The sequence below is a fragment of the Lissotriton helveticus genome, chromosome 10 (genome assembly GCF_964261635.1).
Source record: "Lissotriton helveticus chromosome 10, aLisHel1.1, whole genome shotgun sequence".
Taxonomy (NCBI): Eukaryota; Metazoa; Chordata; class Amphibia; order Caudata; family Salamandridae; genus Lissotriton; species Lissotriton helveticus.
In genome coordinates this window covers 9,950,556-9,963,234 of record NC_136071.1, presented here as the reverse complement: position 1 = coordinate 9,963,234, position 12,679 = coordinate 9,950,556, and the positions used below count along the sequence as shown (strand labels likewise).

The window sequence follows — 12,679 nt, the reverse complement described above, 5'->3', positions numbered from 1 at the left end:
GAGGCCAGCCAACCCTGAGCCCAACCAGCAGCACGCCCCTGGCAGGCTTCCAGTCAGGACCAGCAGGAAGAAGAAGAGAGAGAGAAAAGGGCCCACCCTCCTTTTATACAGGAGCTCCCTTTGTCTCCAAAAGGGGCAGGCAGGGAGAGAACCAGCTGGAACTGGTTATAAGGAATTTCTTGGTGCTGGCCAGGCCAGGGACACTGGACGCACCCCCGGGGGGGGTGGGGCCAGCCTGGTGGGGGAAGGCCCAGCCGGCTTCAGCCAATCACGCGCCAGCACACCTACTGCACACACACACCAAGGTCTAGAAGGGGCCCTTCCCTTCTAGCCACACGCATGCCACATATGTCATCTTGTAGCATTCAACCTCACGAGCGCACACATACCAAACACGGCCCGGCACGCCCCACGCATCGGGAACTGCCAGAGCCACATACATCCCCCATGCATTCCTATGGGCGGCAGGTCTCTCTCACCACGCACACACTCAGGAGGGGACTCACCATCCCCCGGTCACATATACTAAGCACAACTTCAGGGATGGACCTGCCAGACGGGCCAAGTCCAACAGGCTTCCTCTAAATTAAGAATAGAAATGCGGGGTGGGCACCCGCGATTATAAAAGTAATTAAGGCCATAATGCAGGGTGGGCACCTGCAATAATTAAAGTAATAAGCGGGGTGGCACCCGTAATCCAGCACAAAAAGCAGGGGGGAATCCCTACGAGAGGGGATTCACTCTGGAAGGGTTGCAGCGGCGCGCTGCTCAGCCCCCAGGTTCTCCCTTTTTCTAGGGAAATCAAAGCCGGATTAAGCGCTCAGTCTGCAAAATAGAGCGCAGGAAGGCTGTAACAAAGCCTTGGCAAAATCCACAAAGGAGGAAATAGGTCCCAGAGGTCCTGGGCATAAGAGATGGAGCCCAACAGCTCCCAGCAAGGGAAAGTCCTCCAGCATCCAGGGGCTGGGCAGGGCCCAGGGAGGCAAGCCTTCCCCTGGGCCCCAGCAGCAGCACGCCCCTGGTAGATTCAAGTCAGAAACAAGAACATTTTACAAGAGGTCACAGCCTCTTTTTATACACACAATTCCTTTGTCTAAAGGTGCAGGCAAGGGGCGAACCAGATACAACTGGTTCCTGAGCACTTTGTTTTGCTCAGCCCCTCTGCCTATTCACAGGATATGTCAGGGACATCAGACACACCACAGGGGGTGGAGCCAGCATTGTGAGGGGGAAAGCCCAGCCCTATTCAGGTCCCAGGTGCACTCCTCCCCAGCCATCAACATGCAGATCTCCCATTCAGCACCGGGGCAGACCCATCCTGACTCCAGGAGCCTGGCACACCAGCCAGCCCCAGCCAATCACAAGCCAGCACATTCACTGCACAGACAGGCCAACTTCTAGAAGTGGCACTTCCACACTAGACACATGAACGCCGCACACATCGCACAGCATTCAATCTCACGAGTTTGCACATACCAAACTCGAGCTTGCACTCCCCACGCATCAGGAATTACCATGGACACACACATTCTCCATGCATTCCTATGGGAGGGCAGGCCAATCTCACACACGCATCAGAGAGCGCACGCACTTTACACTGCGCCACAGTGCAAAAGTGCGCAAAGACCAGAAATCACTATAATGATGTAACATTAAAAGGCAAAAAGTTCAGGGGTGAACCTGCCAGAAGGACCAAGTCCAACAGGTGGCAAGTAGGCTTTATGGTGAACATATGGCCATGCAACTACTGCAATGACCAAATGGGCCTCTTACTGTTTGCTCTTGTAGGTGAATTCAGTAGCAAGATGGTTTGTCCTGATGACTCCCTGTAACCAACTTTAGGGTCGAAACATCGACCCAAAGATCCGTTGTCCTCATTTTTGATTATATTTTGGGAAGAATTGTGATTTGTAACAGGCGCCGACAGTTTCTGAGAGCAGGGATTCTATAATAGGCGCGGTTATTTTACCCTGTATGTAGTAGTTTCTTGCACCTTGTTCACGCACTGCGCCACCTACACTAGTGGAGAAGTGTGGCTCACTGGTTAGAGGAGGCAGACCTGGAAGCAGAGGTCAGCCCGGGACCAGGTTTCAATTCCCGCTCGGCGGGGTCTTGAGTCCTAAAATGTCCATGGACTCGACAATTCTCGCTCTGGTGCCTACTCGAATCACGGGTTCACACTCTGCGACTCGTGGAGATTAAGCAAGCTATTGCCCAAACGGCCCCTCGCGGCGGGATGCCTGGCTTTCACCTTGCGGATACCCTGCCGGGGTTATCTCACAGGGGAATACCAGGACGGGTTCCCTAAGCAAGCGCTTAGAAACCGCTTGGTGATTTGCGCTATATAAATTCCTGTACATTTACATTTACACTATTGTCACCATTCATCGGTATTGCAGCATTTTACTTTGTCTCAGAAGCTCCCTTCAATATAGCACATATGGAAGCAATCATACCCTAAGGAGGTTACATTTGGGGGTGAGGTTCGGTAAGGGGGGGGGGGGGGGGGAAAGGTATTGCCGATGTACAATGAAGACTGAGCTATTGCGCTCCCTCCAGGCTGGGATGGTCTTGGTATAGGGAGCGCTCGCTCCAGGACGCTTGGTTCTCGATCTCTTCCTGTTTGGGTTTCTGGGTCATCACTCTTGAAAGGGATGCACCACACACCGCGCAGAGCCAACAGAACACATACAGTTGTGCCGCCGGGTGGTTGGAGGGGGGGATAAGAAGGTTGTGGTTTGTCAGATTGGTGTTGGAGGTGTGTGTGTGTGCGTAGGCCAGCTCATAGATGCACCAAGGTGGAGCAAATTACACCTGTAGGTACAACGTTTAACCCTCTCAGACACCACTGTTCTCTCCGTGTCCACGCGGAAGACACCAAGACTTAATGCTAAACTGGGTGGGGTGGCTGCTTTGGGGCTTCTTGCACGTGGTTGTAATCAATGTTTTTTGTAGTGGCCTTACCTCGCTTCAATAAAACCAGTTTGGGGGCTCGGGTTGATGGAGCGGTTTAAGTCTACACCGGACCTCTCCCACCCTGGACACAGGGATGCACAATTCATTTATTCTGGGTCGGGTGGTGCACCAGTGTGACATTTGTTTACATGAATCTCATTCTGCTCTTTCTTCTTTCTTCTCTTTCAGATAAATTAGCAACTAAGCTTTCCGACACCTTGACGGCGGCCATGAACTTCGACTTCTTGGACATTTAGTCATGTGGGTGCCGTGTCACCACCACACCCAGGCCTCGCGGGGCGAGTTTGTAACAGTGACAATCAGAGGACATATTAAATTTTTGAAACATCCCCAGTGTCCACTCTCTATCAGGATTGGTTGTGAAGGTGTTCTCAGGGGTGCGGAGGTGGCGGTAGGACACGCGCATTCCAAAACCACTGAAAAACAAAGGAGTCAAAAATGCACATTGAAGCGTGAAGTTGTAGAAGAGCTTTATTGAATCACAAACAATAACATCTTTCCAGTCATCATACGAAGTCCTAGCCCGGCCCGCGGGCATGGAAGGCACAGACACTCCGGAAGAGAACATCCTAACCTGGGCTGCCTTTAGAACCCGATAACATTAAAGACTAAAAATAGCCTTGAAAAAAGGGAAATATTTATAAAAATTAGGACACTGAATTAAAAATACTGACCTTTCACTCTGTGATCTGTTAGATTTAAAAGTCCATTGGACAAAAGTGGTATGCCTGCCCACATCCTGTTTGCACTGCATGTGTCTTGTTGGATAACAGTTAAGTAACTAGTGATACAGGAAGAGCCTGAACATCTCCCTTCCCCCTCCCCAACTTACTGGACCAGCCAGAGATCCACCTCACCTCACTGGTGTCCACTGGTCTAAAAACAGGAACATGGCTGCACTCTGGCCAAGCAGAAGAACCAGTTTAAAGTACTGAACCCCAACCCAGCTCCCAAGGAAGGCTCTCCCTACCCAGCATCCTCAGCAATACTCAGCAGCCCTCAGTCTCAATGGAGGCTCAGTTCTGAGAAGTGACCGCAGGGCGCATGTGGTTGAACTGGGCCTGGTTGGACGACAGTAGAAGAAAGGCCTTTCATGTCTCACTGGTCTGGAGCACGGACATTGAGGCTGAAGACGGGTCCTTGGAGGTGATGGAGGGCGAGAACCAGATCCAGCAGCACGGAGTAAAAAGGGGGGCACAGGATACAAAATGGACGCCAACCCCCCCCCCCCCCCCCCCAATGGCTTGTGTCTAGAGGCGCGGAGACTTCGCACTCCGTAGGCTGTATCTTGGGCTCTGCAAGAGAAAGAACAGACGACCGTTCAATGGACCGACTGCAGACACACAACAAAACCATTGGACATGCAAGCAAAACAACTAGTGACTTCTCTTGCAATGTTTGAGGTGTTGGTTTGACAAAAGACACAGGGGCATATTACCAAGCAATAGCGATAATTATCGCTATTGCTTGGTAAGAGACAACATTTTACCGCTGAGCTGCGGCGATTTTTACCGCAGATAAACCTTGGTATTATCAAGGTTTATCGCAAATGCGATAAAAATCGGCCGCAATGCATGAATATTGCTGAAAAGTCAGCGATATTCATGCATTACCGAGCTAATGCTCTTAGCCATGTTATCCACCTCCCATTGGATAACATGGCTAAGAACTGCTCAGGGCAGGCGTTAGCTTTTGGAGATATTCGCGCTTAGCACGAATATCTCCAAAAGTTGGTAATAGGAGATAGCGATGTTAGCGACTGTTTCTAGTCGCTAACATCTTGGCACGCCCACTTTGCATGTCATTAGTGATAAATATCACTGACATGCAAAGTGGGGCCCAAGATGGTCGCTATCTCCTAAAAGCTGTCGCTAACTGGTGTTAGCGACAGCTAGGTAATAGGGAGATAAAATTATCTCCGCTTTCTTGGCTTTTAAAGCCAAAAAAGCGGAGATAAACCCCCTTGATAATATGCCCCATAGTACCCTGCAGGCCCAGGGGACACCAGGCCCTTAGGTTATGCAGAGCCTACTTCAGCCATTGATGTGTCTTCATGGTGCTCTTGACCATCTCAAGGTGGCAGGTAAAGCCCAATCTATACAGATGTGTGTTTTGATGATGCTACACTGAGGGCACTGTTGAGGAATATGGGATACGAGTAGGTGTTGGCTTCAGAAAACAAGGGGGCGGAGCTTCTCATTCCTGGGTCAGGGTGGCGGAGGGCGTGGCCTCAAGAAGCTAGTCAGGAAGGTAAATATACTCTTGGCAATGGACATTCTCCTGCACTGGAGGGCCAATGGCACGCCTGCGCCGAGAGGCATAAATTGTAGTGAGTGCGTATGAATTAAACTAATGATGTCGGGTGGGTGTTGAGGGTGGTCAGATTAGGTCTGTCAGCAAGTTGATTTTTTTGCAGGAAAATAAATCCTCTTTGAAGTTTATAAAAATTGTATGCAATCCATAAATTGACAACAGCCATGTTCGTTGTATATCATATTATAAAGATACATTAATTTAGCACATTTCAAAGTAGCCCTGCACATATTTACAGCACAGCATGACAGACATGACAGCATTTCAATAATGTAAACATGCAGCACATTGTAGGCAGAGCGGCCTCAGATCTAGGTACGAGAACGCAAACAAACCAGCAGCTATAGCCCTGCAGCATCTGTCGAGTCCTCGAAGTGTACCGACATACTCCATGACACAACACCGTTTCCAGATATCCTTGGACCTACATCTCAGCCCTGGATTTGCACCATGGTGCTTCCTCTAACCATGCCTTCGTCGTTGGCCAGCGGTCTGTCCCCCAACCGAGTGGCGCCCGTCTCGTTGCCAACTGAAGCAACAGGGCAGTAAGTCTTCCTAGCCTTGGGGACATCAGCCACATAGCCAAGAAACAGGACCAGGGGGCTGACCGGTGTCGCTTGTACCAGTGTTCTATGAGGTTCCTCTCCAAAGACTTGCCAGGAATCTAAACTTCCAGGGCATTGCCATGCCAAGTGCATAAATCCAGCGTGTGGCGTGCCACACACGTTACTGATCAGTACTTGAGTTAATCTTATGCAACCACATGGAGTCCTAACCTGTGGAGGTACGCAACATGCATCAGTCTATGTCTAGCGTTAGGGGATATAAGAGCGGCTTGCATGCAGCAATATGCCCATTCTCTTGCGTCCATCGTTCTGCATCTGCTGCTGGGACTGCGACATCCGTTCTATTTTCAGCAAACTGTCTATAGAGCCTGGTAACCCATCCCTTCCTGCCAATCCCGTAAAACACTCCTCGGTAATGAAGGATTCATCCTCAGAGAACCGTCCCACGGATTGAGTGTGTAATTTAGTTTATTAGTCAATTAAAACCATAAACATTGTCAAGACTTGCTTTTACACATTACAGTGCTTGTTATTGAAATGAAATATACAATATGAAAAGTAACACTGACTATATCTTTTTATATTATCACATTGTTAAAAATCTCTTCCTATTTTGTAGCCCCTGGTGGCTGCCACGCATAAAGTGCTGAGGTGCGTGGTGTATCCTAAGGTTACTACAGCTGTAGCAGCCCACCTTGGCATTAAATGGTGAGCTAAGTACTCCCTATAATCATTTAGGCACCAGCTCGCTATAATGGATGAAGAGCACCAATCACAGGGCAGGCAGGACGAGGGGATGAAGCGCACCAATCCCAGGGCAGGCAGGACGAGGGGACGAGGCGCACCAATCCCAGGGCAGGCAGGACGAGGGGATGAAGCGCACCAATCCCAGGGCAGGCAGGACCAGGGGATGAAGCGCACCAATCCCAGGGCAGGCAGGACCACGGGATGAAGCGCACCAATCCCTGGGCAGGCAGGACGAGGGAATGAAGCGCACCAATCCCAGGGCAGGCGGGACGAGGGAATGAAGCGCACCAATCCCAGGGCAGGCAGCACGAGGCGATGAAGCGCACCAATCCCAGGGCAGGCGGGACGAGGGAATGAAGCGCACCAATCCCAGGGCAGGCAGCACGAGGGGATGAAGCGCACCAATCCCACAGCAGGCAGGACCTCAGGATGAAGAGCACCATCTCAGGGCAGGCGGGACGAGGGGATGAAGCGCACCAATCACAGGGCAGGAGGGACCACGGGATGAAGCGCACCAATCACAGGGCAGGAGGGACCACGGGATGAAGCGCACCAATCCAAGGGCAGGCAGGATGAGGGGATGAAGCGCACCAATCCCAGGGCAGGCAGGACGAGGGGATGAAGCGCACCAATCCCAGGGCAGGCAGGACGAGGGGATGAAGCGCACCAATCCCAGGGCAGGCAGGACGAGGGGATGAAGCGCACCGATCCCAGGGCAGGCACGACGAGGGGATGAAGCGCACCAATCCCAGGGCAGGCAGGACCAGGGGATGAAGCGCACCAATCCCAGGGCAGGCAGGACCAGGGGATGAAGCGCACCAATCCCTGGGCAGGCAGGACGAGGGAATGAAGCGCACCAATCCCAGGGCAGGCAGGACCACAGGATGAAGCGCACCGATCCCAGGGCAGGCACGACGAGGGGATGAAGCGCACCAATCCCAGGGCAGGCACGACGAGGGGATGAAGCGCACCAATCCCAGGGCAGGCACGACGAGGGGATGAAGCGCACCAATCCCAGGGCAGGCACGACGAGGGGATGAAGCGCACCAATCCCAGGGCAGGCACGACGAGGGGATGAAGCGCACCAATCCCAGGGCAGGCACAACGAGGGGATGAAGCGCACCAACCCCAGGGCAGGCGGGATGAGGCGCACCAATCCCAGAGCAGGCACGACGAGGGGATGAAGCGCACCAATCCCAGGGCAGGCACGACGAGGGGATGAAGCGCACCAACCCCAGGGCAGGCACGACGAGGGGATGAAGAGCACCAATCCCAGGGCAGGCACGACGAGGGGATGAAGAGCACCAATCCCAGGGCAGGCAGGAGGAGGGGATGAAGCGCACCAATCCCAGGGCAGGCAGGACGAGGGGATGAAGCGCACCAATCCCAGGGCAGGCAGGACGAGGGGATGAAGCGCACCGATCCCAGGGCAGGCACGACGAGGGGATGAAGCGCACCAATCCCAGGGCAGGCAGGACCAGGGGATGAAGCGCACCAATCCCAGGGCAGGCAGGACCAGGGGATGAAGCGCACCAATCCCTGGGCAGGCAGGACGAGGGAATGAAGCGCACCAATCCCAGGGCAGGCAGGACCACAGGATGAAGCGCACCGATCCCAGGGCAGGCACGACGAGGGGATGAAGCGCACCAATCCCAGGGCAGGCACGACGAGGGGATGAAGCGCACCAATCCCAGGGCAGGCACGACGAGGGGATGAAGCGCACCAATCCCAGGGCAGGCACGACGAGGGGATGAAGCGCACCAATCCCAGGGCAGGCACAACGAGGGGATGAAGCGCACCAACCCCAGGGCAGGCGGGATGAGGCGCACCAATCCCAGAGCAGGCACGACGAGGGGATGAAGCGCACCAATCCCAGGGCAGGCACGACGAGGGGATGAAGCGCACCAACCCCAGGGCAGGCACGACGAGGGGATGAAGAGCACCAATCCCAGGGCAGGCACGACGAGGGGATGAAGAGCACCAATCCCAGGGCAGGCAGGAGGAGGGGATGAAGCGCACCAATCCCAGGGCAGGCGGGACGAGGGGATGAAGCGCACCAATCAGAGGGCAGGCGGGACGAGGGGATGAAGCGCACCAATCACAGGGCAGGCAGGACGAGGGGATGAAGCGCACCAATCAGAGGGCAGGCAGAACCACGGAAATGGCATCTGGGGGACTAAGATTTCCACACAGAAAGAATAAAACAAAAACAAAGCTCTGCTCAACCCAAGAGCATTTTAACAAGTTTGGTAATTCTCTGAACACAGCCGGAGACTGGAGAACAAAGCAGACGGACAAGGAGAGAAGAAGAAGATATGTTGAATACGAAAAAAGGAATGAGCCAACAACACTCTAAGTACAACCAAGGATGTAAGAGGTTTAAACCAAACAGGGAGTACAAGGCCAGGATCTAGTGCTGTGAAATTTAGAGATGTTATGTTGTACCCGTCCCCAGGTTAAAAGGAAACAAATAAGTTCATTTCAGATGGAACTTATCATGGCTCCCACAATCCTATATTAAATTAAATACCACTGAGTGACAAATGGATTTAGATGTACAAGAAATTTATGGAACAATTTTCGCATCCACTATTCTAAGGCTTTAAGGTAAGCCGGCGTATATGGTAATTGTCCATGATGAAATGACTAGTGTGACGCGGCATACCAATGTGAGAAAATTGTTCTTAATACCGGCGTTTTTTGGTTTTACAGGACCAATGATTAAGGATTTGTCGTTTTTATTGATTCATATGAAAATACGCCACTCACCATACTATTTTGCTTTGGTAAGTGGGAATAATAAATTTTAGGTAGTAACGTATATGCATTTAGTCTCCATTTTTGTAATTAAATTAGCAACAATACTTGAATATTGATTGATTTGTGGTGATAATGGGCACACTAATATGTGGTCTGACAAGAGAATACTTTGAAATAGCACTGAGGGACAAGTGGTGGTCATCTTGAGCAACAGGCTTTGCATCTATGCTTGTAAACAAAGTTTTCTATCAGCCAACATAGTGCAACTATGTAAAGTAGGGTGACCGCTAAATAATCCGTATGATCTACTTTTTTTAAATAAATGTACATTGCACTTTGTTATTGAATTAAGCAACTGTGCAGCTACCTATAATCAAAGTACTAGACTTGAAAAACAATAATGGTACATGCTAGATGCTCCAAATTGAAATCTAGGAGAACAATGGTCAGATCTTTTGTTTATGCATGGATTGTTAAAGGTGGCCCTTAATGTATGATTTTTACTTATTGTATGTATTTGTATACTAAATTACAGCCTTGAAAAAGCCCGCGGAGGGCGAAACGCGCGTCGGCTGTGACGATGTGGCAAGAGAGCAATCAGTAAATAAGAACTTTAAGAACTAATGGACTTTGTGCTATCTGAATAATTGTGTGGACTTGAAGAAAATTGAACTTATGAAGTGATTTGAATTGAAACTCAATTGGATGAAAAAAATAAGTTGCCCCTTTTTCTGGCGGATACTTCTACCCACAGCATCCTCAACTTTTGAAAATTCCACAGACACCAGACTGATCTTGAAACATGGCAATAGCTCTCCGCGCTGGTGGGTGGTGCGGATGTGACGCCACTGGAGCCCCATAGCTCCACCCTGGCGCCCACATGTCAGCTCCATTTTTCCACGCCCTTCAATGCAGACCTAGAGCGGTTCTAAGGTTTTAAAAAAATATTTGATTTTCCAAGTCACAATTTTACAACAATTAAGTACTTTCGAGAAGTGCTCCCACTAACACCCCACCAAGAAATCAGTGCTTAATCCTGGTACCGCCTGCAGGTTCACCCTCAGCACCATTCAACCCCACAGGCGTCCCTCAAAGCACAGCGCCGATGAACATAACATAACATATGCATTTGTAAAGCGCGCTTATCACCCATAGGTATCTTGGCGCTGAATAACAGAAGTTTATTGTTACCCAACTCAATGGCCGACGCCAGCAGGAGTCACATTGCCACCAAGCCCCTTCCCCGTGGCCCTCCACCTGCACTATTCTGGCAACTATATCAAAGCCACCAACACCAGAGCTGCTCCTGCTGCTTGGAATAAAGGGATGAGGAACTGATGCCATAAGGCTGGGGTGGCCCTATATGGCTCCAGTGACATCACACCTGCGCTGCGTCTGGTGCCAAGGTGCAGCCAGTGCCACCTACCAGCATGGAAGAGCTATTGCAAAGTTTTCAGTTCTGGTCTGGCTCCTGGGAATATTCCAAAGGTGAGGAATCTACAGGCAGATAGTAAACACCAGAAAGATCATTACCAGAGACAAGTAACTGTCTTTAGGGAGTAAAATGACAAATATCCTTCTTGGCAGCGCCCAGTGCTCCTACTCTGGATGGTCCAAGCAGATAACACCACCACACAGACTTACGGTTTCCTCGGACACAGGGATGTTGTACACTGCGGGTTCCACTCGCTGCACACCGCTCCTCCGGCTGCCTTTACGCGATGGGGAGGCTGCTCTTTTCCTAGGGGTGCTGGTGAGGCGCCGATCCGCTGAGGAAGCAAAAGCATTGGTTTGTTCACTTAGGAGATGAAAAAGGGATCAAAACCTCTCTAGAAAACAATTCACTCCACTAAAGCTATTGGAATAAAAGAGGGCAAACTGCGCGTCTTGTGTACGGTTTAGAATTTCTGCAGTGATCAGAGACAACTTACCGCTGGAAAAGTATCCAATTGTGTCTTCGTTTATACACCCACCTCATAGCTGCACACCGTTTCAATAACAACCAAGAACTGGGTGGAGTTTACAAGCTGTAGTCGTGTATGTACCCTCCTACACAATGTAGGGATGATTTCATGTAGTAGGACGGGATGTACGGCATTACGACGTGTACTTTAACAACACGTGCCGTTACAACGCGGTTTTTTCAACGCAAGTCGTGTATGTACCCTCCTACACAATGTAGGGATGATTTCATGTAGTAGGACGGGATGTACGGCATTACGACGTGTACTTTAACAACACGTGCCGTTACAACGCGGTTTTTTCAACGCAAGTCGTTACCACGACTTGCGTTGGAGGGGGTGCGGACTTAGGAATTTTTTAACTTACTATTCCAACACCAGCCTACGTACAGTAGGGATGGTGTTGGATAGTAAATTAAAAAATTCCTTGTCCTGCAGCGCCCTCCAGCACAAGTCGTGGTAACGACTTGCGTTGAAAAGACCGCGTTGTAACGGCACGGCGGTGTAACAGCCGCGTCGTAAAGGCTGTTCACCAGTAGGACGTTTAACCTTCCTACGCCAGGTGCTATACTTGTAATGTTGTCCTGCTTGAGAAGGAGTAGAGAGTCTTTACCAGAGCAAGGGATGTGATGCTCATGCTGGCAGGAGCTAGAGAGGAAGTGGTTTCTCAAGCCGTGCCCCACCCCAGAGTTATTCTGCACCTAGGAGGATTTGTCTTCAAGGCCTACCAGGCTTCGTAAGGCTAGCTTCACAAGTTAACCAACTTTGCGCCTGAGCACCCCACAATCGCCTCATAAGTGTCCGGGCAACAGCTAAGATCGCATCCTTGCACCTTTGACACCCAATCCGTGTTTCCACCTCCCGTCCAATCCAGAAATCTCTTTACGAAACACTTAAGTGCAACCTGATTCGTACACGTGTCACCAGAGAGTGAGTTAACCACAGAAAATGAAAGCCTTTGAGGAGAAGAGAGAGTAGAGACCAGGGTTAGGACACACAAGGACCACCATTGCCCAACATGGCTCTTGAACTGTACCGTCAGGTACCCGACACCCCCCATACCATGAACACACTCACGTGTCAGCCGCTTAATCCCTGGCAGTGGCGCGGGGCCAGGCAGGACCTGCGGCTGGACCGGGGAGGGCGAGGCAGGGAGAGGCTCTTCGCTGGCGATGAAGGTCAGCTGGAGTAGCTCTGCTTGCGATGGTGGAAGGGCTGGTTCTGGAGCAGCGCCATCGTATACATCGGCCACCGAAGGATCGAGCATGCCCGAATCCACAAACGTCTCATTCAGCTTGGAGAGATGAGAGCACCTCCGGGGCAGGGGAGAGTCACGTTTACCCAGGAGCCTCTCTG

General features: G+C 51.1%; 2 protein-coding genes across 2 annotated transcripts in view; one reads left to right on the top strand and one right to left on the bottom strand.

Moving 5' to 3' along the window:
- Positions 1-3,305, top strand: part of GNL3L (G protein nucleolar 3 like) — a 42,269-nt gene extending 38,964 nt beyond the window's left edge. Inside the window, exon 15 of the mRNA XM_078664551.1 lies at positions 3,145-3,305. Coding sequence (XP_078520677.1) covers positions 3,145-3,212 — 68 coding nt within the window. The 3' untranslated portion in view covers positions 3,213-3,305. The remainder of the gene's footprint in view (positions 1-3,144) is intronic.
- Positions 3,306-4,205: 900 nt separating this feature from the next.
- LOC144785751 (uncharacterized) overlaps positions 4,206-12,679 on the bottom strand; it is a 38,957-nt gene continuing 30,483 nt past the window's right edge. Inside the window, exons 7-9 of the mRNA XM_078664552.1 lie at positions 12,401-12,676; positions 11,007-11,131; positions 4,206-4,271 (exon numbers count right to left, since the gene is read on the bottom strand). Of these exons, the coding sequence (XP_078520678.1) occupies positions 4,227-4,271; positions 11,007-11,131; positions 12,401-12,676 (446 nt within the window). The 3' untranslated portion in view covers positions 4,206-4,226. The remainder of the gene's footprint in view (positions 4,272-11,006; positions 11,132-12,400; positions 12,677-12,679) is intronic.